The sequence below is a fragment of the Crotalus tigris genome, unplaced genomic scaffold (assembly GCF_016545835.1).
Source record: "Crotalus tigris isolate CLP2741 ecotype Arizona unplaced genomic scaffold, ASM1654583v1 scf7180000019097.2288821080:1192077, whole genome shotgun sequence".
Taxonomy (NCBI): Eukaryota; Metazoa; Chordata; class Lepidosauria; order Squamata; family Viperidae; genus Crotalus; species Crotalus tigris.
The window spans coordinates 548,019-572,604 of record NW_024097373.1 but is presented as its reverse complement, the minus strand read 5'-3'; the positions used below and the strand labels follow the sequence as shown (position 1 = coordinate 572,604).

The following is a 24,586-nucleotide window of genomic DNA, read 5'->3' as shown; positions in this document are numbered from 1 at the left end:
TATAATATTCACAATTTATCCCACAGAAAATAAGAGAAAATAATTTCAGAAGGCTAATCAGTCTCTGTCATTGCTGGACAGAGAGAAAGTGAGACATAGTAAGGTTGTGTTTCGCTTCTGGTCCTCTATGTCTCTTGTCTGGGTTTTTGTCATCCCAAACTAATAATGGGAGGAAAACTATGGTATTGAAGGAGATGGGGTAGAAAGTAGATGTGCAGAAAAAATGATGCAACACAGTAGTGACTGCTGAATAATTAAGAATGACAGAATTAATATTGGATGTTGGATTCCTTCCTTCCTTCCTTCCTTCCTTCCCCTCCCCCCCCTCCAAGTTTCTGGCAGCATTTCTGAGATAATTTTGATTTCTGCCTGCTATACAATCTTTTGGAAGCTTGACAGATTCCAATAGTTTGAGTTGATCTTTTAAATTCTTGTGGTCTCTTTTCCTGCTTTATTTTCCTGCTTCATATTAATGGTTGCTTTATTGATTATCCATTTGGTATAAGATGGCTTCAGATGCCTCTAGTCTATTAACCATGTATCCTGCTTATAAAATAATCATGCAACTAGACAAATATATTTACGTTCCCTATAAATGGATCATACATTAAAGGCAATCATTGATGGAGAGCAGCTGGGCACAATATAGCCAAAAATGTTTTCCAATTATTGCCTAATGTCAATACATGCTTGTTTTCCATGTTCGGTAGAGACCTTAGTCACATTGTAATATTGTCACAGAGAGAGCATATCTTTTTCTATGAAAAATGTTTGATGTAGGCCAGGGGTGTCAAACTGCTGGCCCGCAGGCCGGACATGTCATCCGGAAGCAGCGCCCACCCCATTGCCGGCAATGGCAAAACCGTCCCGATACGTTGCGTGACTTCACGTGACGTCGCGAGTTTGATATGTCTGATGTAGGCGTTCAAAAGATGTATTTATGTATTTATTTTTTCCCAATCTAACATGAGATTGCATAGAAAGTACCTGGGATTAGAACTCTATGACTGTCAACGAAATACCTCTTTGAAAATTGAACCAAAGAGGGCCAAATAGGTGTGGGGAGAAACTGGCAAAAGAATGATTGATACTGAAAATGGGGCCAGATCAGACCAGGGGCTATGAAGAAAAAAATGTTGAAAAATTCCCACAGTGCATTCTTGTGGAAGGAACAGTTGGCCAGCAATGTGGAATCTTGGCAGCTGCTCTGCTCTAAGCAGCATCTCCTCTGTTTCGATCATGTGACCCAGAGCTCAGCGTATGCAGTATGCACCCCTTGCCTCCCAGTGCAGACATAAAACACAAACATGGCCACTGTGCCAAAGGTTTGGAAAGAATTCCTGAAGTCATGCTCTGCTTACTTTCCATGCTGTATTTTATCAAGATTATGCAATGAAATATTGCTGTGCGTGACTGAACTTTTGTATGCTATTTCTATTGAGAAATAGTGCAGTTTTTCTCCTAAATGAAAGGACTGCTAGTAAATAAGTAAATGTTAACATCCAGTTTAAATGCTACACTCCAATGTGCTTTCTAAATGTTATGGTAGCTCTGATGCTTGCATAGGTGGAAATTGAAATGTGTCAGTGTACAGGTCTCTTTAGGATGGGTAAAGAAAGCCAGCAGACAGGAGCAAGACTATTTGCCTTCCCAAAGAAATAGCTCATGTTTTGTGCTCTGCTACATCCCTTTCAGTAAATAGGTCACTGGCATATGGATTGGTGTGCATAGAGGATGAGACTTTAGGAATGTTTTAGTGATGTTCTTAAAAGAACTGCCTGTGAATTCAAAATGTTTGCTTACAAGCAGATCTAACGTATCTTTCATACCAACAAAATTATGTGTAAACAATCTATGCAGTGTTTTGTTTGGGAACATTTGAAATGCATTTTACCTGCTGCTTTAATTTATGCAGTAGATAAACTCAGTAATAAATGGCAAAATGTAGAATGTTCTCGGCTTACTTCCTGGCTGGTAGCAAGCAGATGGTGCACAAAACTTCTGCATGTCCCTCATTGCTAGTCAAAGTGGAAAATAAGGTTGAGTGGTCAATTAGTTTGGGAGGCAAAATGTTCTATTTATTTGAAGACTACCAAAAAAAAGTTGAATACACTAGAATGAGTTACTTGGAAATATATATGATAAAATAGAGATAAGGTCAAGAATGGATGGATGATGAATGAATATAAATGGAATATAAAAGCAAGTGACCAATTTGAAAATAGTAAATTGAGTTGGTATGGTTATATGCTGTAGAGAGAATGAACAAGATGGAAATACATGAGGGAAAATTGTATCGTTTGAGACGAAAAGGAGGATTGAGAATAATTGGATAGAATTGATTTGATTTATGAAACAGTAAAAATAATGAGGGTTTGCAATAATAATAGAGAGATATAGTGAATAGTATTCGTGTGCTCTAATTTTAATCATGTTTCCTTTTCTTTTTCTTTATCCCTTTATTTATTTATTGGTTTTGACTTTCTATTAATTTTATGTGTTTGCATTATGTTGCTTCCCCTGATAGTTAGGCATAAATATTTCAGTACTGCAAAAAGAACCAAAATTAAAAAAATCAAGGCATAAGCAGAAAAAAATATGCAAAACAAAGTAATCAAGTCGTGTGGAGAAAAATCCAGATTTTTCATCAAATTGATTCCCTAAAATGGATAGCTCTTCCCACCGTGCTGCATCTTGCTCAAAAGTTTACCTGATAAATCTCTCAAGAAAATAATTCCAAAGCACAGATGTAAGCAGAAAAGTAACTCTTTGCAGAAAGTAGGGAAAACTTGAGGTCTCTTTCAGGTAATCAGTTGATTATGTCAATAACAGTTGAGTTCACGTCTGCTTAGATTTGCTTGGAGTGTGTTTATTTAAGATTATCGGAATCAAAACCTAAGGGCTTTTGACAACTGAGGAAGCTTACTTATAACCTTGTACAATGCTATAAGAGTCATGTTTAAGAGCATAGGTATTTCCTGCAGCTGAGATTCTTGAGTTACTTTTTATACAGAGCAGGCACAGTAGTCTGGCTGCCTCCCTGCTTTATTCCGTAACGATGCACTTAATATTTAAAGCTTCAAATATGCAGTGGTTAGATTTCACACACATAAAGCCCTGTTTGATGGAGATTAGGTGACAAGAGGTCCATCAGTTGACCATCCTTTTAGTGCTGGGCTTTTAAATGATTCAACACTAATATACAGTGGAAGGAATCTAATTTCCATGTTGATGTCATAAAGCTTTGCTAAGTTCTTGAAAGGGTGTGAAGAAGGCAATTGATTTACTTGACACGTTTGTGTTGCTTATCTGTTTTAAGATTATATGTTCTCTGTCGCAAAAAATGTGAAGGTGCTGGATTAGGAAGCCATGAGTTTTAGTTGTTCCTCAACCATGAAAGATGGCTGAGTGACTTTGGGCTGGTCGCTCTGTCTCAGTCTAATGGTAACCCATCTTACAGGGTTGTTTTTATGGCAAAAAGAGAAGGCCGGAGCATTATGTATGCTACCTTGAGTTGTACAAAAATTAAGAGAAGATATAATAATATACTTTACTTATGGAAACAAAGATTTGAATCTATTTGACTCTATTTGCTTTATGTATTTTCCCCCAAAATTCTCACTTGCTACAAAAATATTTTTTAAAATAGCAAAATTGGGCTGGGGGGGAATGTTAAGTTTAATAGGAAGGTCCTTCTCTTCCATAACTCAACCAAGCTGAATGTCCTAGATACTTTTCTGTCTCCTATTAAAGTAAGTTTAATGGACATACAACAAAGTAATCATGAAATAGATTATATAATTTTGGAAGCTGTAATGTGAAATATTGCAGATCTCTCCAACTCAGCACTCCTCAGCCATGCTAGATTACAGATCTCATTATTTCCCATATCTGTGTGGGTTGAGATAATATTCAGTGAAATAGAAAAAAATATTGAAATTCTGGCTAAATGTCAGACCTGTCCCAGCTTGGGCATTTAGGAAAGAAAGACCCTAAACACCATTTGTAGCGAAAGGTATACTTTTACCAATGCCAAGTGGTTACAGCACAAGCAAAATCAGATATGAAAATTCCCATGTAAACCCAGCATTTTTCCCTTCTCCCAGGCCTCCCCCCCCCCCGGTCATCTTGTTGGTGTCCAATGATGTTCAGATTAGTTGTTTTGGTAACAGTTCTAAAGTTTGGTGCCTCTTAAATGGGCGTTCGCATCCATTCCCATTCCCGTGTCCTTGGATCGTTCAGCCCATTGCCTCTGGTTGGCACTTTTGGTCCCTGTCATCTCCCCTTCCTCTATCTTTCTATCCCCCCTCCTCATAGTTTATGGCAGACTACCCTCAAAATGAAGCAGGGCTGAAGCAGTGTAATGGCAGATCTGACACTAATGAAAATTTGGATAAAGTTTTGAAATCTCCTGTTTCTTTCAAATAGGGCATTATGCACACAGTAAATGCACTGATAACAGAATGAGTTCCTAATGCCCTTCTCTTGATCAATACTTTTTGAAGTACTGTACTTACTTTTTTCTCTTCTACTTGCATTTTGTTCTAATTAGTTTGTGGTAGTATTACATGTTTTCTTTTTTTCTGAAAAACATCAATTAATAAATATAAATATTATCTATTTCAGCTTGCCCTATCACCCTCTCCACGTAACCCTGCTGAGCCCATTGTGGTTCAAAATAACCAACAACTTGCATTAAAAATAGAGGGAGTAGTCCAGCATGGCTCCAAGCCAGGCCTTTTTCGAAAGATTCAATCGATCTGTCTAAATGTGTCATCAACTCTGCAGAGCAAACCTGGACAAGAGTATAAGGTAAAAAAAAAAAAAAACCCACTACAGCATGAACTGTCTACATTTCTGCTCCCTAAAACCCATGCACAATTAGAATAGAATTTCACTCCACTAGGTAGCAAGAATTTTTTACACTTCAAGTATGTTCTTGTCTATTAACATGAGTGCAAGCTTCTATGATGATTCTGGTTCCTTTGAAAATGAGACACTTGAATAAGACGCTGATCCTGGTGCTAGGTTCATATCCCCATGATGAGCATGGGGAAAGATAATCCTTGTCTTCACTTGCTCCATTGACAGGAACACCAATCGATAATAGTTGCTAGTATTCCAGCAAGCTTAAAAATTGTGCAGCTGTCTGACAACAAGAAACAAATCTAGTCAAGTGAAAGAGGACTATTCCCCAAGGGTGGGCAAGAAGACCTAGGAATAGCTCAGCAATTTGAAATACGGTAACTTAGAAAAAAATAGACAAATAACTTCATATATTTTGTTTAGACAAGCTAAATGAATATATGGAATATTTGTTGCTTATTTGATTCATTTCTGGTTAATAGTGTCTTCAGAAAACCTAGTCTGTATAAGTAAAATGAAACACTCAATATTTCTTTAAACATTTGGTTGCCTGGTGCTTGTTTTCTCCCACAGATACCCATTGACAACCTAACTAATGAGATGGAACAGATGGTGGAGCCTCACAATGATTACTTCAGCACACAATTCCTCTTGAACTTCATTGTTGTTGGCACCCATAGCATCACAGTGGAGTCCTCAGTTCGAGATCTCAATGGCATTGTATGGAAGACAGGGCCAAAAACCACACTATTGATTAAGTCTCTTGAAGATCCATACTCCCAGCAGATTCGGCTTCAGCAACAGCAGGGGCAGCAGCTGTCTCAACAACCACAGCAGCTGCAACCACAGCCACGGACAGCTTACTCCCGTTTTTAGCTCTCATATATCAGACAAGGGCCTATGTCAAAGGCATTACAGATTGTTTGGAATTTTTTTCTTTCCCCAGGGCTCACATTTCTTCCTCTATAACGGCAGCAGTCTTGATTCTTCTTTGTTTCCTTAAGCACAATTTGCATGTTTGAAATGCTGTGGGATCACTAATATGATAGTAGATTAAGGCAATTTGTGACAAACTGGTTATGTAAAGTTCTGCTTGAAGTTCCAGTTATCATCTTCATCTCACTTCATTACAGTTTTGCCCTTATGATGTAATACAAGTCCTAGTTTAACTTAAAAAACAATCCCCAATTTCATGTGATATCTTTCAAATGCAGGGTTATCAGTCACTAAAAGACTGGGATGGACCAATCTAAAAGATGCTTATAATAGCTTCCTGCTAAACCAGCTCATCTAACCAAGATTCAGTACAAGTGATGGAGTCTAGTTGCATTACATAACCCAGCCAATCACTTTAATCTAATTTCATCCCTTTTCTCTTAAACTGTGTTCTACTTAAAGAATATTTTATCTGAATTATTTCTTTATGAAAATCACTATGAAGCCTGAGATAAGAATAGTTTTGATTGGTATCCCAAAGCATCCATCTTCATCTGCACTGCCTGTGAGATATCCTTCTTGGTGAGTGAGCAAGGAGATCTAAAGGGATTTTTTAAAATTGCAATCATAATAGCTCTTTGAATCATCTAGTTCCCAGTTCCTGCTGTATATAATTCTGCTTATTACACTATGAGGAAGTACTTCCCCCACACCCTAAAAATAATACTATCTGGATTTAAAATAAATATATAACATAATGCATCTAAAAGTGGGAGAATTTTGATACAAAGGTCCACACTGAGAAGGTGGCATTGTTACTTAAAAAGAGAATACATTCTAAAGTAGAACAGTGATAGAAGGACAATGCATGACCGCTAACCTGTAATCTGAAGGGGATGCACTTTGCCTGCTATTATTAGTTCCTTCCTCATACAGGCTTAAGAAGTATCCTGTTGAGAAGATTCTCGCATTACCTATTTCATGAATAAAAACTTGCTGATAGATATAAAAGGAAGTCAATGGATCTGAACACTCTGATGGGCACATACCATAAATGGTTTGTGGACTGCTTATTATAGTAACAAAGGAGGAATTGTCCTTTGCAATGGGTCAAAGCCTCTTTTCAACTGGTTGTTGTTATTTGTTCGGTTGTGGAGAGTTTCCACCAAGCATGTTGGTGGAAATCCTCATTGTCTTATTCAGTTAAAGTGAGTTAAGGTGTGTGTGTGTGGTAGTTGCTTTTTTTAGCAAGAGGGGTTTTTATACTGATGGTAGGGAAATTACTCAAATAGGTTTTTATTAATTAAATTATTGTGTGGTTTTTTTTATGTACATGCCAGTTTAATAAATTGTTTTCAATTTTCATTTGGTTATTAAAAATGGAATTCCTTGCAAACAAAAAGGCATTATACACACATGTAGCCATTATCCAGTCAACAGACCTGTACATACATCTTAATAATGAAATAAATACCAGATCCCAATGCATATTGCAGCTCTAAGAACTCTTGAATCCAAGAGCCAATGCAATCCTAATCTTCATAACTTCAGAAAAAGTCTACTTTGGTATGATTATTTTGAAATCCAGTATTTGTTTATTTAAGTTATATCCTGCCTTTCATTCAGGAGCTCATGGCATATAGATAGTGCTCCATCCTACTTTCCCCACAATAACACTCCTATGAACTGAAGGGGACTGACTGGCCAAAAGTCAATAAGATTCTGTGGAGGAAGGTGGACTAGAAATTGGGCTTTATAGCAGAATGGTACATACTGTTTGTGAGGGAATTTGAGTTAGATTACCTGTTTGTTGACAACCAGCTCTGTTTTTCCCTGAGCTTAGGAAAAAAAAAACACGAAAAAGGGTTATTGTGTGCCTAAATATTTACTTGAATGCAGTACTGGATTAGATGAACTTCAGCAAATTGAAAGTGAAGGCATGGCTCAATTAAAAAACTTCCTAACAGGAAGAGTAGTTTGACAGTAGAACTAATTACTTGCAGATTGTTAATTGGTGGCATCACACAGAAGCAAGCCACTGCAGTAAGCTTCCATGTCCCATGAAACTTTAAGACACCATTTTAGTGTCTTAAAAGTGATTATTTTTATGTTGGTCTTCCCCAGCTGTCAACTTCCTTCATATCTGTATGCATTTGATGTCACACACATGTATACAAAGGTGGGGCCTCAGCTGCACTGTCATGCCTGGCTTCCTGACCTTTTTGACTTCTCCTTCAGATGACCCACAGCTACTATTATAGTGTTGATCCTTATAAATTCCAGGCTGTCATCTGACCACCTTACAACCATTAATAATCTTGTCTGTGATACATATGTCTCTCTTTATTTTTGATGTCTTAATTTCTCAACATGATGATTTACTGCCAAGTGTAGAAATTGCCTCGAGAGAAACACATGATGTAAGTAAATCACTGGAAAATTCTGTCTAATGTGCTATGTCACAGTGGTATAAACTGATCTAGACTTCTCCATCCCTGTTCAGGTGTTCTCATCTCATGTCTTGAACGACAAATTTTTTGAAGTCTCTGCTCTCCGTGTGACTCTTCTTTGAACATAATACTATAGAAATTATAGTCAATACATCTAGAGAGAACTGGGTACAGCAAGATTGTTCTAGATCCTCTGATTAGAAAGAAAACCCTTATCTAGATGTAGAAGGTCTTTCCTAAGACAAATTTATCCTGGCAATCCTCTTATTAATCCTTAGTCATGAACAGAAGGGTTTAAATCTAGCGGAGATGTAAAGATCTATTTAATGTTTCTTTACAAGCTCACTGAAGGAAAGTATTGCTTCATGAATATACATAGGACAGCTACCAAATTTTAGAATTACGACTTTTATTGTATAACATGTTCAAAGATTACTTTTTCACAACATTAGAAGAAAGTTATAGGAAATTTGCAAAAAGATTTGTAAAGAAACCCTTCAGAATAATGGTGACTGTCCAACTTGGAAAGAGAACATTCAGTCCCTTTGCATATATTTCTTTTCTACAAAAAAAGAGAGAATATATTAAAGATAGTGATAGCCTGAGCACAAATATTAAGTGAACTAAATGTGTGGGTCAATACAATGCATATACCTCCTAATAAGTTGAATGTTGGTTTACAAGGCAGTCTTGGATTAAAAATAGCTGACAATACTGAGAGTAAGTTTGGTGTAAAATTATTATGTGTCGTATTGATTAAACTGGACAAAACTGACCAGTACAAAATGCCCCTCTTTTAGCAGAAGTACAAAAATTACTGAGTGGTTGGGAGAGAAAAGCACCAGTGAAAGAAAAAATAATTTAATGAAGACTGAATCATATGTAGGTATCAACTGAACACATATTTTACTTTAGGTTTTTAAAAGCAGAGAACTTGAATAGAGAATGGAATGAAATATGCTTGAAAAGACTATGGTAGGCTGAGTGGAATATTCAACATAATAACTCAACAACACGCTATTGTAAGTCTCACACATGAAACTCATGTTCTGTCCTCCTGGATTGATTTGTTCTAGTGAACTCTTATTTTGTATAGCTGGTCAAGAAATCATTAGTGGCATGGCCTAGCCGTAGATTGACATTCCCTAACTGGAGTGCTTTCCAAAAGTTATTCCCATTGCCTAAGAGTAAAGCTTACTGCAAACTTCCCTTCTTCATTTTGGGACATACTGAACTTATACCATGTGATTAAAAAAAAATCACCCTTTGGGAAGTTGTAAATTCACTCCTTGTCATCATCAGCTGAAAAAGATCTTAGATTATTTGAAAAAGTGAATGAGCATGTTCATTTGGAATAGACCACTGTGCTAATACTGTGCAACTTTAAATGCTCATCATCTTTCCAATTTTCTGGAGCTCTTAAGATTAGAAATTTACTTCCTTTGGAAAAGAAGAGTCAAGAATTTTTGCACATGAGTTTCATGTAGTTTGAGCCACATCTTAGTTGTGTGCTAAGATGAGTGGCCATACAAATCTTTCAAGTAAATAAATTGAGCCAAGATTTAAACTACATAAATAAGTAAGATGTATTCTCACTGCATATAATGAAGATTTCTGAACCAAGCTGTTGTTGAAAAAAACAAGAGGATATATTAGAGATAGTGATTCCAAACTATCATTCTAAATTTAATTTGTGATTGCTAGCATATTTGCAAGATGTACTCTCTAAGCAGAGGCTGTGCTGAACCACCTATTTTCCTAGTACAAGGTGATTCTCTACAGTTTGAAATGCTCTTTAAGTCAGATTTAGATCATGTAGCCCATTTAATATCCATGTTCATGTCGCAATGTTTACATACAAAGATAAAATAAACCCTTTGGTGGCTGAGCAATGTTACAGTATTCCATGCCACAATGATATCAGCCTATCCCACTTAATCTGGCAGAAGGCATGCTGCAGTCTCCAGTTTGGCTGCTGAGATCTAGGGGAGCCTTTTCTGCCTTGGACCCTGCTTTTTGGAATATTGTGCTGTTTAAAATGAGGTCTATCCCGCCTTTTGGTCTTCTGCAAAGGCATTAAAATCTGGCTCTGCTGATTGGGTTGGTGTTCTGATGGAGGCACTCTATGTTGGAGATGGCTGGTGGACTAAAAGAGAAGATGCCACAACTGAACTGGTCTTGTCCATATAGCTAATGTTTTTTATTGTTTTTAATATTTATTATTTTAATTGCCCAGAATGGCTTTACAGAGATGGGCAGCGTATACATTTAATAAATAAATAAATAAAGATTTTTAAAAATGTTTAAATTTAATAAATAAAAGAAAATAAACATGTGTATACTAAATTAAATTAAGCAAAATATCTACGTATCTCAATCATCCAAGTCATGGTTATCTCAAAGATGCTTCCCTCCCCCCCAAAAAGACAAATGCTCTTGTTTTTTTCCTTTGGAAAATGTTTCACTTCTTATCCAAGAAGTTTCTTCAGTTCTGAACTTCTTGGATTAGAAGCTAAACATTTTCAAAGAAAAAAAAAACAAGAAAATCCAATTGCCTTTGGGGAAAAAAAGCACCTTTGGGACATCAGGCAAAATAGGTTTATTTGTCATTGCTCCAATATGTACCAATGTAATTAGGATAGTTCAAGCAATTATTTTTTTCTATCATCCTCTATGTTACAAAGTTGGATGATTGTTTGTTGTTTTCCAGAGCTCTTGCATTCCTTTACTATGGTGAGATTTATATCATCATAAAGAACTCTGACTTCCTACAGTTGCTGTTGCTGGCACAAGGCAATGTTGTACAAAGACAACTCATTCGGTTTTGTTTATGTTTTAGTGTGAACTCAGAACATTGAATGAACTATGCCATGGGTTGTGCAAACAGTCTAGCCTAGAGCGGCCTTCTCTATGAAAGCACTGCAACTCCCAGAATTCCTATCCAATATGACCGAACATTTACAAGATTAAGATATAGTAATTCTGGGCTATGTGATTACTCTCTGAGTAACTTATTCATTCTTGATTTAGCAATTAATTTACTTGTTTTGTAGGGGCCTAGACAAGCCTGTTTGGCTGCAAAATTAATCTCAAGCTCTATGTGCAAGGGGAGGGTAGATCCTACATGAAACAGTCATATGAAGCCTGAGGCAATATTACCACACATATACTTATGCATTTATCTCTTTCATGGTGTAGATTTCAAATGATTTAGGAGTTGTTTTGGCCTTCAGCCATCAATATGGAGCACTTTCTAAAATTGGCATCCATTCAAGATATTAATTTAAGAGCTTTACCTCTGTGGAAAACTTTTTTTTCTGCTTTTGGTTAACCCTTTTTATGTTCTTAACTATTTCTAAATATTCACTAGTAGAATAATAATTTTGGAAAGAGCAACTGAGTCTCTAACTCCCCTCAGAGGAAAAGTGTTCATTAAAATGTGCCCATCAGATGACTATCCGGTCTCTGCTGGCACACATCCAGTAAAGGAAAGCTCCCTGTCTCTTTGAATGGTTGGTCTTGCAATTGAACTGCTTTGACTGTTTGGAAGTTTTATGCATATACATACAGGTAGTCCTCAATTTATGACCACATTTGAGCCCAGAATTTATGTTGCTAAGTGAGAAATTTATTAAGTTTTGAACCCTTTTACGACTTTTCTTGCCACGTTTGTAAAGTGAATCACTGCGGTTGTTAACTTAGTAACACGGTTGTTAAGTGAATCTGGTTTCCCGACTGACTTGCTTGTCAGAAGGTCACAGGGTGGATCACATGACCCCAGGACACTGCAACCATCATCATTAGGAATCAGCTGCCAAGCATCAGAATTTTGATCATTTGACTATGGGGATGCTGCAACAGTCATAAGTGATTCACTTAACTGTGATTTGCCTAACAACCATGGTAAAAAAAGGTTGTAAAATCGGGCATGACTCACTTAACAACCACATCACTCAACAAAGAACTTCTGGTCCCAATTGTTAAAGTCAAAGTCTACCTGAAAGGATTAGAACATTTGGCTCAATGTATAGGGATTTTTTAGTAGTTACTTATGCAGATAATTACTTAATTGCTGTATGCACAAGTTGTTGTGATTCCTTGCTAGCCAGTGGATTTGGCAACTGAGTCTGAGGAATCAGATGAGGAGGTGGGGCCTGGAGTGACATTAGAGTCACAGGGAGGAGCTCCAAGACTTACAATCGGACAAAGAGCCTGGCCCCTCTACTCGCTCAGGCTGAGACGCAGCTGTGCTGGGAGCCTGAGTTGGACAGTGATGAAGAACAGTTGGGACAAATTCAGGATGCACGAAAACGCAGGAAAGAGAGTGAGTAGGACAGTGAAATGTAATGGAGCAGCTCCAAAGGCAAAGGAGAAAGCATTAGGGAGCCATGCCTTGGTTGAATTATAAAAGGGAAGGTGGAGGTGCTGGTTGCCAAAGGCAACCGTTCGTATTGATCAAATTTCTGTGAACTGTGTTTGTTTGCCTTGGATATTAACTCAGGTCTGTGAGAATAAAAGGGATTGGTTTTTTCTTGCGGTTCCTGCTTGTTTCTTGGAAGAGGGGTTTCTCCTTGGGAGCATAGCAAAGACTCATGTAGGCTGGGACAGAACACAAGTTTACTTAACCCTGGTTTATTACAAATTTCTGCTGACCAGTTTCACATAGTACACAAAACCAAAACCAAACACAGTGCTGAAAGAAAAGTCTTCAGGGTCCAGTCCAAACCAGAAATAAACAAAATGGAGACTGCTTTAGGAAAGAAGGTCCTTTTTATTGAGTTGCAGAACCAGACAGAAATATGGCTCTGGAGCAGCTGACCACATGGTGCTGGGAGTGGTGGATTTTTATAGTTTCTTGGGCTTTTGTGTTTGAAGTTGTTCTTGTTCCTGTGGCATGAACTTTGACCTGAACTTTTGAGCATGTCCTTTTGGTATTCTGTTGGTGGTAGGTTAATCCTATTATGTCCTAAAGGTCATGTCCTGCTTCCCTGTGGCTATGGCTGATGGCTATGTCCTGTGTTGGATTTTTTGGGTGAGAGGTTGCTGGTTCTTTCTAATCCAGAGCTCCCAACCTTTTCTATACCCCACACCCCTAAAACACTTCTGATATATTCTCGCACTCCTTACAAAAATTTGAAATAATGGCAACGAATTATGCATATATACTATAATTTTAAAAACCCAAGTTTTCGCACCCCCTGGAATATCGTCTTGCCACCCCCAGGGGGTGCGAGCACTCCTGGTTGGGAACCCGTGTTCTAATCCCATCAGCTCCAAGCTTTCTGGCTCCAGTCTTTTTGAAAGGATTATCAAATCTGCATTTCTATAGAGCTGGTTTGTGCTTGGGGCAGAAAGACTTGGGGTGATGGTGGTTTCTACCTAAGATTTTCTATTCTTTTGAGGAAATATATTCTGCTTTTTTTAAATATCCCCCAAACTATTTCCTTCTCTGGAGGAAGGTGCTATCTTCCTACAACAGCATGAGTTTTATCTTCCTTCCTTCCTTCCTTCCTTCCTTCCTTCCTTCCTTCCTTCCTTCCTTCCTTCCTTCCTTCCTTCCTTCCTTCCTTCCTTCCTTTCCTTCCTCCCTCCCTCCCTCCCTCCCAGGCAGTAAGGAGGTTTGAATTATATTTTTGAAAGTTCAAAAGTGAAGTGATGGGAATAATGGTTCAAATAGTGTATGCCCAAACATATAGCCAAATTTATTAAATCCTCAGTTTGCCCAGGAACAATGGAAGCAGAATGAATAAGTAAATAAGTTGGAAGTATATTCAGCAGAGAATTGCTAAACAGGATAAACATTTTTGCATTTTGTTTTCTTACAAAAATAAAAAATAAAATGAAAGAAGTGGGTGTTGAATGACATATTTACTTGTTTTAGTAATTTTTCTGACTCATTTCCTTTAACCTCCTCTTTTACAACCACCATGGTGCCAATGGAAAACCTCTAACATGCCCTTTCATGTTACAAAACATTATTTTGTGAAACAATGATCTAAATGTTACGATGATAGCTTTGTTTGTATTTAACTGGTAGCCAACCTTCAGAGCAGGTAGTACTAGTAATTTTCCTCAGACAAATCTCTGCTTATTGGACAGCAAAATATCCTGTTGCCTGTTGAATATAAGCAAATAAAATGTGTGGAGATTCACCTCTGCATTAACCCCATGGTTGGTGATTCAGATTGTCCTGTGCTAAACAAGTTAGTTTGTCCCTGTATCTTTTCTGCAACCATATTTTGTTCAATTTGATTTCCATCAAAATTGAGTGTTGGACATGTTTTTTCTTTGTGAGTTTTTAAAAAACTGTTATGAACAATGCTACTTATGAATATAAAAATAGTTAAAATACCATCCAATTTTTTAAAAGTAAGTTTGTATTCCACTCTTATCTGCTTTTGATCTAATCCTTATTAAGTCCTTTTGCATTAATATCAATGGTAGTTACCTTTGAAATGCAAATAGGAGCTTCAGAGAAATAATTTTTATTCGATTATGACAGGGAGAGAAGCTTTGCAGACTGTGGTAAGCCAAGATTTAATCACATTATTACTAGCGATTCCTAAATGTAATTTAGATTGGGATTTTTAGATGTAGTAGAAACCGATCATTTTGAGGATTACCATCCAGCTTTACCTCAGTTGCAGTTGATTACTAGAGGATATGTACTGTAAAAGTTAATTTAGAAGCTGATAAAGATTCAGGAGACAGTTTTGTGAACAGCGACCTGCAAACTCTTCTACTATCAGTGAAAAGAACTACCTCCTTCTTCATTCACAAAAGCCATTCTTATAGAAAGAAACTAATAAAGTTTTTGCCCTAATGCATTGGGGATATTTTATTTTCTAAATTAGAAGTAATTCGGTTGATGAAATTTTTGTAATCCCATTTCTTTCCTCTCAATAAATCCTGTTAAAGAAAGCTTTGTAAAAGCCTTGCTTGTAAGAATTACTTTTAATTCTGCCAAGAGTTTGACAATAAATCTATCTGGTTTATTTAGCCAAGCAGCAAGGTCAAGTACGTATTGCTGATGAGTACATCCTTTAAATTAGTATAAGAACCTCTTCTTGATGGTGGAGACAAGTCGTCTGCAAAATTCACCATTTGGGGAGAATAATATTCCAGAGAATACTAACACACTTCATTTTATTTCCAGAATGTTCCTGTTTGTCCCTTCTAACCATGGTTACATTATTTTCTGGAAATAATCTTCCAGAATAAGTAGCTTATTGTATAAAGGTTGTAGCCCATCCTGAAACAGCAGAATAAATTGTGTGATCCATATAATAATAATAATAATTATATAATGATGATGATAATGATAATAATGATAAAAAGTTGGAAGGAACCTTGGAGGTCATCTATGTTGTGAGTCCGTGCCAGCCTGTGATCCCGGCAGCTGAGTCTGGGGAATCAGAGTCGGAGGAGGAGAAGCCATCAGAGTCAGAGGAAGGCTCTGATGAGTTACAAGACTCACAATCAGATGAAGAGTCTCATGTTCAGGATGAGACACAGCTGTGTGGGGGAGATGAGTTAAACTTTGAGGACTCACAGCTGGACGTCATTATAGATGCTCGTAAATGAAGGCAATTATCTAGAGCAAATCAGAGGGAGTCAATACAACAACTCCAAGGGAGGAGGAGGAGGCATTGAGAAGCCACGCCTTGGTTATTGAGAAGGCACACCCTGGGACTGCTTTATAAAAAGGGAAGGTGTGGGCGGTGCTGGTTGCTGAAGGCAATCATTTGTAAAGAACTTCAAGGGATCATGGTCTGTTTGTTTCACCAGTGAATTTCTTGTTTAACTCCTGCTCTGTTTGCTTTTTTAACCAATTATCTGTTGGGAACAGTCAGCTGGGGGTTCCAAAGTGCTACCATTTATCTATTAATGGTCGCCTGCATTCCAACTGCTGGTTCAACAGGAGCTTGAGCATGTAACAGGAGCTCACACCATCTCATGGCAGCAACCGGGTCTTGAACACAAGCCTGCCAATCATTAGCCCACTGTGCTAACCACACGAGCCACCATGTTCATGTCAGGCAAGACAATATCTAAAACACTATAAAGGACTTCTTGTTTGGAAAGATTTACTTCCAGAAAAAAAATTGATCTGTATCCAGAATGGCCAGAGTGGTATGTTCCGGAATAAAAATTAATTCCAGTGTTCTCCAGAAAGTTTTGATTCTGGGATGTTGAGTTTTGTTCATTTCTAGCACAGACCATTACAATTTAGGTGTGGCATTAGGACCAGTAAGAGCTATAACAATAATTGCTGCCTAATTAATTTGGAATAATAGCTGAAAAACTAGATGTGCAGATGTTCACATATCATAGTTGAGTGAGGTGGGAAAAAATAACCTCAGTGATAATTTAATATTTAATATCTCATATATGTCAAGAAATGCCTAATATTTTATAATATAAAATCAGCTACACTAACCTCTCATTGGATGAAATTCTCAAAACAAGAAGACAAAATGCTTTTACTTATGAATGCAAGAAACTATATAAGGTCATAAGTTAGTATTGTAGAATTTTCTCTTTAAAGAATTCCTATGGCATATTTCTCTTGCATAACAAATAAAATTCATGTCTTTCTGAGTGGAAAATCTGAATCACACCCAACACTATATTTATTAACATATAAGAGTGGGTAGGAATTATTAGCATTTGAAATACGTATTATTAGTTTTGCTCTTCACAAACCTTGTGATTGCTGTAGAATTATTAATTTATAGTATCTTTAACAAATTGGAAACCAGGTTCCTTTGGTACATATGGTCATATAACATATATTTTATATATATTGGAATAATCTTGTACTGTTTTTAAAACATTAGGTTCTCTAAAAGAAGCAATTCTGGCACAAGGCCAAACAACAGTCCATGATTACACAATTACCTTGTTTGTTCACACTGACTAACTGAATATCCTAGAATATGCTGGATTCCCTCCATACACTACAACATAGATGAGGCATTGCAAATTATGGTGTCTGAGTTCACACAACACAACAGAGCACAATCAAACTAAATCCTTTCTCTTTTCCTCTCTCATACTTTTTTTTGGCAATAGTTCACACCATCACTCTAAAAACCCCTCTCACCAAATCACTTTATACCAGGGGTGTCAAACTTCCGGCCCCCAGGCCGGATGCATCACACCAAACTGTGCACACCCCATTGCTGGCAATGGGAAAAAAGTCGCGATATGTCACAACACGTCACATGATGTCGCAAGTTTGACACACATGCTTTATACTATAACATAAAATGTTGTATAAGACCTATTGTTATACTATATAATTCGTTATTTGTGGCTTAGTATATTTCATGATATACTATGTTTTTACTAAAATAAGGGGAGCTGGATTGGAGGAAGATAAATATCTTTTAAAATTAGAGAAAAAAAGCATAAAAAACTTGTGCTATGCTATGATAGCTGAAAATGCAAAGGATCTGCAAATTCTAGAAATAAAAATCAAAGAGTACAGGGAAAAATGGGACTAAAATTAAAGAATACCAAACTAATGACAATAGATAGAACAACCAGTTTTAGAATTGACAATGACAATTCTGAACTAATAGTTTCTGCCTTTTAGGATCAACTTTGAATAGTAAAGAAACAAACAGTTAAGATATACAATACACCAATAGAAAACTAGGAGAATAATGCAGGCAAGTGTATTTCCTGTGATTCTGTATGGAAGTGAAAACTGGATTTTGAAGAAGCAGGAATACTATTTTGTATTGACTATTTTGAACTTTGGTGTTGGAAAAGACTACTGACAATACCATGGAGAGCCAAGAGAACAGAACAGAACAATAAAGTTGGAAGGGACCTTGGAGGTCTTCTAGTCCAACCCCTTGCTCAGGCAGGAGACATTATACTATTTTAGACAAATGGTTGTCCAATCTCGTCTTAAAAACTTCCACTGTTGGAGCACTCACAACTTCTGAAGGCAAGACGTACAACTGATTAATTGTTGTAACTATCAGGAAATTTCTCCTTAGCTCTAGGTTGGTTCCCTTAGTTTCCATCCATTGCTTTTTCTTCTGCCTTCAGGTGCTTTGGAGAATAGCTTGATCCCTTCTTGTTTGTGGCAGCCCCTTAGATGTTGGAACACTGCTATCATGTCACCCCTCATCCTTCTTTTCATTAAACTAGAGGTACCCAGTTCCTGCAACTATTTTCTATGTTTTAGCCTCCACTCCCTTAATCATCTTTTCCCTTCCTCTCTGCACTTTTTCTGGAGTCTCAACATCTTTTTTATATTGTCATGACCAAAACTGAATGCAATATTCCAAGTGTGTTCTTACCAAGACATTATAAACTGGTAGTAACACTTCATGTTATCTTGATTCTATTCCTCTGCTAAAGCAGCCAAGGACTGTGTCTGCTTTTTGGACAGCTGCAGCAGCATACTGCTGGCTCATATTAAGTGATTATCGCTAGGACTCCGAAATTCTCACAGTTACTACTGTTGAGCCTGGTACCACTGATTCTGTACCTGGGCATTTGGTGTTTTTTTTGCCTAAATGTAGAACCTTACTTTTCTCACCACTGAATTTCATTTTATTAAATAATCACAGTGTTCAAGTCTGTGGAGATGTTCTATAGCTTGAGCCTATCTTCTGAAGTTTTTGCTATTCTTGCTAGCTTGGTGTCATCTTTTCTAAATCATTTGTGAAAATATTGAAGAGTACTGGGCTTAAGATCTTTTTTTTTAATTCAAATTTTATTTATAATACAGTTAAAAACAAACAAACATTGGATTTAACGTGACATTCCAGTATATACATTCTTATCAGATTATTCCACTTTTTACAATCAATTCTTCATCTCTTACATATACATTTAAGTTTTATATACAATAATTATTCTAAAATAACATATATTTCTATCTTAACATTCATCTTTAATCCCGACCGTCCTTTTCAAATTCCTCCAGCGGTAAAATTTATCCCAGGTTTCATAATGAACTGATCCACATTTGCCTTTTAATATCGTGAGCCTGTCCATTTCTGCACATGCTAATATTTTATGTATTAATCTTCCCCTGTGGGAATTTCCTTGCTCTTCCATTTTTGCACTAAAGCAAGCCTAGCTGCAGTCAGGATGTATAGCAGCAGGTAGATTGTTCCCTTGTCGTATTTTTCTGTCATTATTCCCAACAAGAAGAGTTCAGGTTTTAACTCTAAGTCCAGTCCCTCAACCAGTTTCGTGTTCTGTTCCAATACTCACGAGTCTTTGGGCATTCCCACCACATATGGTAGTATGAACCTATTGCTGTTTTACATTTCCAGCATAGGAGTGAGATGTTTGAACCCATTTTGGCTAGCCTTACGGGTGGGAAATGCCATCTATAAAACATCTTGTAAAGATTTTCCTTATATGAGGTAGCTAAAGTGAGTTTCCTATTCCTTTCCCACAGTTCTTGCCAAATATGTAGGTCGATACTGAAACCAAAATTCCTACTCCAAATTAACATGGTCTCCTTAACCTGTTCTTCATACATTGTCTGATCTAAAAGAAAATGATATATTTTTTTAACCATTTTATCCTCGGGACCTAATAAAATTTTATCTAGTTCTGTCAGTTCTTTCTTTATACCCCACTCTTTTTTATCTTGCTTGTAGTTGGAGGTATGCCCACCATTCCAATTCTATCCCTGCATCTTGGAGATTCTTCCTCAATTTTAATTCTCCTCTCTCGTCTAGTATGTTTTTATAGGTTATTACTTTCCCCAACTGAATAAACCTTGGGTGCATGTACATTTCTAGTGCTGAGATCCAATTGGGGACTTGCCTGTAGTTCTGTCATCGAATTTTGATCCATACAGTACATCTATTAGTGCCCGTCTGATGTAGTGCCTACAGAAGTACTGGGATCTTTATGCTTCTCATCCCATAACATGGCATGCCATCCCGTCTGCATGTCATGACCTTCCAGTTTTAATAATCTCCGATTTTCCAGTCGAATCCAATCCCGCACCCACAGTAGAATTGTAGATTGATAGTATTTTTCCAGATCAGGGAGGCCGAGACCCCCTCCTTTCCTTAGCATCCTGTAATAATTTTAATTTAATCCTTGTTTTTTTTCCTTCTGGGCCTAAGATCTTGACGTACCTCACAGCATGATTCCATCCATGCAGTGCCATTAAGGACTATACATTGAGTGCAGTTGGCCAGCCAGTTATGAATGCATCTGTCAACTGCCACTTTGCTTGTGCTTTGCTGACTGCCATGAACTGTAGCGAGGGGAAGAAGGCATGAAGTGGGAAATGCTTTTTGGGGAAAAAAAGTGTTATATCTCCTAAAGAGGCTGTTTCAAGGTCACCCAGCTGAAAGAAGGAGGGGGCTGCATACCAAATTACACTTGGGCTGACCATTAGGAAATCATCTTGCCTGAATCCAATTGGTTATACTGGGGTGGGCAATGAGAATTAGTTAAGGGAGGGCAAAGTAGAACTTAGGGATTTTGACAGACGATTTTCAGTTCTGGCTTTGTACTACTGCAATACACTTGGTCTCTAATAAACTATATCTTTCTCAACAAATGGAGGCAGGGATAGTTTCTATTTAGAGGTTTAAGTTTAGCAGGTCTTACACCATTTGGTGGTGATGCTATCTAACCAACATTTTTCTATCTTATCAAGTAGTAGGTTGTGGTCTACTTTATCAAATGCCTTACTAAAGTCCAAGTAAATTATATCCACAGCATTTCGCTAGTCCACTAATTTTGTTATTTTTGTGAAAGAATGCAGTAAAATTTGTCTGGCATAATCTGTTTTTGATAAACTCATGTTGGCTTCTGGTTATGACTTTGCTTGCCTCTAGGTTCACAAATTCATTGCTTGATTGTCTTTTCCAGAATCTTCCAAGGTATTGATGTCAGGTTGAACTGTGATAGTTTTTTCTTTGCAAAGGACCTGCATATATATATTTGTTAACTATCTCACATTAGCAGATTTACCTATCAGGCACCACAGATAAGAAAATGTAAAAGATTTGGGGGGAAAATGTCTACCTATAAGGAAAAAATAAATTTTCCTTTATATGGATTCCTTTATGGAATTCAAAACAGGGCTTCATTTTGGGAGCAAGAGTAGTATATAAATAAAAACAGTAACTTTGAAATTTTAAAGTATATAATTTGTCAACTCCTGTAGTGTTAACATGACAGAAAAATGATTCAGTAGATTCCAAAACTGGTCCCCTTGATTTTATTTCATAATATAAAGAAACAAATGCATAATTTATGGTCAAAGGGTAGAATAGGACTTCAACTTATGACTCATTTGTACCCCTATGCATAATTAAAGCCTTGAAGGGACATCAATGACAAGCCTGGTATAGTTTTCAGAAACCTGAGGTGCCAAACAATGCTACAATTACTCAATCAGCGCAGTATGAAATCAAACAAGGAACTGTGTACATGGATCAGATAATAGCAGCACTATCTGAACCTAAACAGAGACTGCTTTGGCGTGTGCTGGTCTTCCACACATCTGATCCGTGACTTTGTTTTTGGAAGCAAAACGTTTGGCAGACAGTAGTTTCTATTCAATCAAATCAAGCAAAAATATGTTTTGAAGTAGAAACAGTTTTGTGGCATGGAATGAAGATAATGGAAATCTCTGGTGATCGTTTACAGTCATTCTCTTATTTGCTGCAAGTGGGTTTTTTGAAGAAAATGCACAAGGAAATCCCTTTGCTGGCTGTGGTAGCAGCTGAACTTGAAATAATCTAAAACTCTGAAGTCTCAGATAGACAACTTTTTTCATTCCAAGTATTAGACGCCAAAAAACTAAGGCCAAGATTAAAAAAATGATTTACTGAAATGTAGCAAATACAATTGTTTCCCATGTATTTAATAATTTCTCTTTTTTTCTTCATTAAACATTACAATTTAATGACATCTTCTGAAAACATTCTGCTTTGGGGAGAGGCTTCACATTATACCCTGCATGATTAGCTACATCATTGTTTGCTGAATGACCTACATGATCATATAATACACTCCATAAACCATAATGGTTGCATTCACATATTTACACTAAGCCAAAACCAAGCTACATTATAGTTTTCTGCAATGTTTGAACATAGTTACTGTAGCCCCCCACAGGAGTCAATTCAAAGAATAGATAAGAGTACTTGCTCTACAGATTTTATCAATGGCAAGGTGAACACTTTCCTCTTTTAAGCATATATATTATCTTAGGAATCAGTAATAGTAGCCAGTGAAGATAAATTAGGAGAAAAAAAACCTAATCAGTTTGCATAGAGGTATTAAATGGCTTTACAATAGTAACCAGTTGAAGGGACTGTTTTGTAGTGGTTCTCTTTTTACCTGAATGGGCAATTTCAGGTTGCAATTATGGAAGAAAGGCTATTCAAGGTTACTCCAGTCTAGAATTCCACAGGGACCGATACTTTTTCTCATGGTATTTAAGATCCATACGAAGGTGCTGGTGGATGGTGTCCTCAATAATTTTCAGGTTTAGAATTTACTGTACATTTGTGAGATATCTTATATGGTTTGGGGAAGGGTATGTTATTTTTTACTAATTACCATCAATATATGACCTTTTGCTGAACTTAGCATATGAAAAAGAAAAATTGCTGTGCAAAGGTCTTGCAGTTTACACTTTGACACTGACCAGAAGGAAGGAAGGAAGATAGTCAAAGGCAAAAATGTTGCATCTCATATTGACAGTACAATACTGTCTTCAAGTTGTTCTGTAGCTTCTATAACCTGTGACTGTATTGGCTGGGAACTAAGAGAATTCAACACATCTGGATGACTTGAGGCTGGTGAGAGCACATTTGGATGACTTGAGGCTGGTGAAAGCTGGCTGAGAGATAGTTCAAAGTTGGCCCATGGATATAAACTCATCTCACATGGGAAGTTGATACAGATCTCTTCTTTCCTTCTAGAAAGAGTTTGAGGTTTTCAAAAAGACAGTGATGAAAGATTGTTTGACATTAGAGTGCTTAAACTTTGCTATGGCCAAAGGGCTTTGATATTGAAGCCAATAATACTGTACCTAATGAAATAAAAATTAACATAAGTGGCTTTGCAACCAAAATCAATAATAGCAAGATAAAAAATGATGTCCATTAATGCAAAACCTATTTTAAGAAAAGCCTTGATAGATCATACCAAAGACTTACCTAACTCAATTTTCCCTTCCCTTCCTATTCCTTGCTACCCAAATGTTTATGAAGGTGACAACCACTGAAGTAAGATAAGCTCAGCACCTATCATTCAGAGGTGTTTCCATGCCACGGATAGTACTGAAGCAGTCATACATTATCAAAATATGACCTTTCTATCTTTTCTTCTTCTTAATCAGCCGTCTGAATAGGACTGCTTCCTTAAAGTGTTAAGCTATACTGTACCTCCCATAACACTCTGATAGCCTTGCAGTGATGATGGAGGCCCAAAACACCTGAACAATACCAGATTTTTTCGTGTGATTTATCCCTGCACCAGTGTGAGGACTAGATGGTTTATAGATAATAAAAAGCACAACAAAACAAGAATAAATAATATTTAATTATAATAATGATAGTCTTAATGTAGGCACCCAAGGATCTGCAAATAATCCTCCAGCCCTCAAGAAGAGGAAGGTTTTTGCTAGCTTCAGCAAGGCCATAAAAATGAGCCACAGTGAAGAAGGGGAACTCCCACAGAAACCATTAGCCCCTGGGTTACCTCCTACCACATTGTCAGCCCTTCAGTGTAGGCCAGCTCAGGAAACAGATTTCACAAATTTGACTGGAACTATACATTATTGATGTTGGTTATCAGAATCTTGAAAGAATAACTGAACTGTTCCCTCCCTCTGTCCCTCTTTATACTATAGGGAATTAGGAAGGAATCAATCAGAGCTTCTTATGTTTTGTTGAAGCCCAGACTTAAAAAATGATTTTTTTTTTCATGTAACGGTCACTGTCTATGCCTAGTTTTTCTGAAGTTATCTCAATAGCTTTCTACACACCTCCTGGTTAAGTGGAAATGCTGTAGGAGAAAAACAATGGTCACATTTCTTCTATTCAGATTGCTCCACAATTGACCAATAATATTTCTCTCCCATGACTGAGCTTGAAATTAGACAGCTTTTTGATTATGAGTCCCATGCTAGGGGGGGAAAAAAACCCTAGATCTCCTCTTTTTACTGTATTATGGTATGGTTGCAAATAATCAGAGCATTGAAAACCTACTGTCAGATTGAAAAGCACTATTGGACTCAAACATTTTCAACTTTCCCAGCTAAGAGCTATCTTTGTACAAATAATTAAATTCAGAGGGTGCATCCTCAGACAGAT

General features: G+C 37.1%; 2 protein-coding genes across 2 annotated transcripts in view; both read left to right on the top strand.

Moving 5' to 3' along the window:
• The window catches only part of INTS7 (integrator complex subunit 7), a 51,602-nt gene extending 44,435 nt beyond the window's left edge, over positions 1–7,167 (top strand). The window contains exons 19-20 of the mRNA XM_039359613.1: positions 4,627–4,812; positions 5,440–7,167. Coding sequence (XP_039215547.1) covers positions 4,627–4,812; positions 5,440–5,742 — 489 coding nt within the window. The 3' untranslated portion in view covers positions 5,743–7,167. The remainder of the gene's footprint in view (positions 1–4,626; positions 4,813–5,439) is intronic.
• Positions 7,168–12,462: 5,295 nt separating this feature from the next.
• LPGAT1 (lysophosphatidylglycerol acyltransferase 1) overlaps positions 12,463–24,586 on the top strand; it is a 73,924-nt gene continuing 61,800 nt past the window's right edge. The window contains exon 1 of the mRNA XM_039359643.1: positions 12,463–12,576. The gene's annotated coding sequence lies outside the window, so the exon portion shown is untranslated. The remainder of the gene's footprint in view (positions 12,577–24,586) is intronic.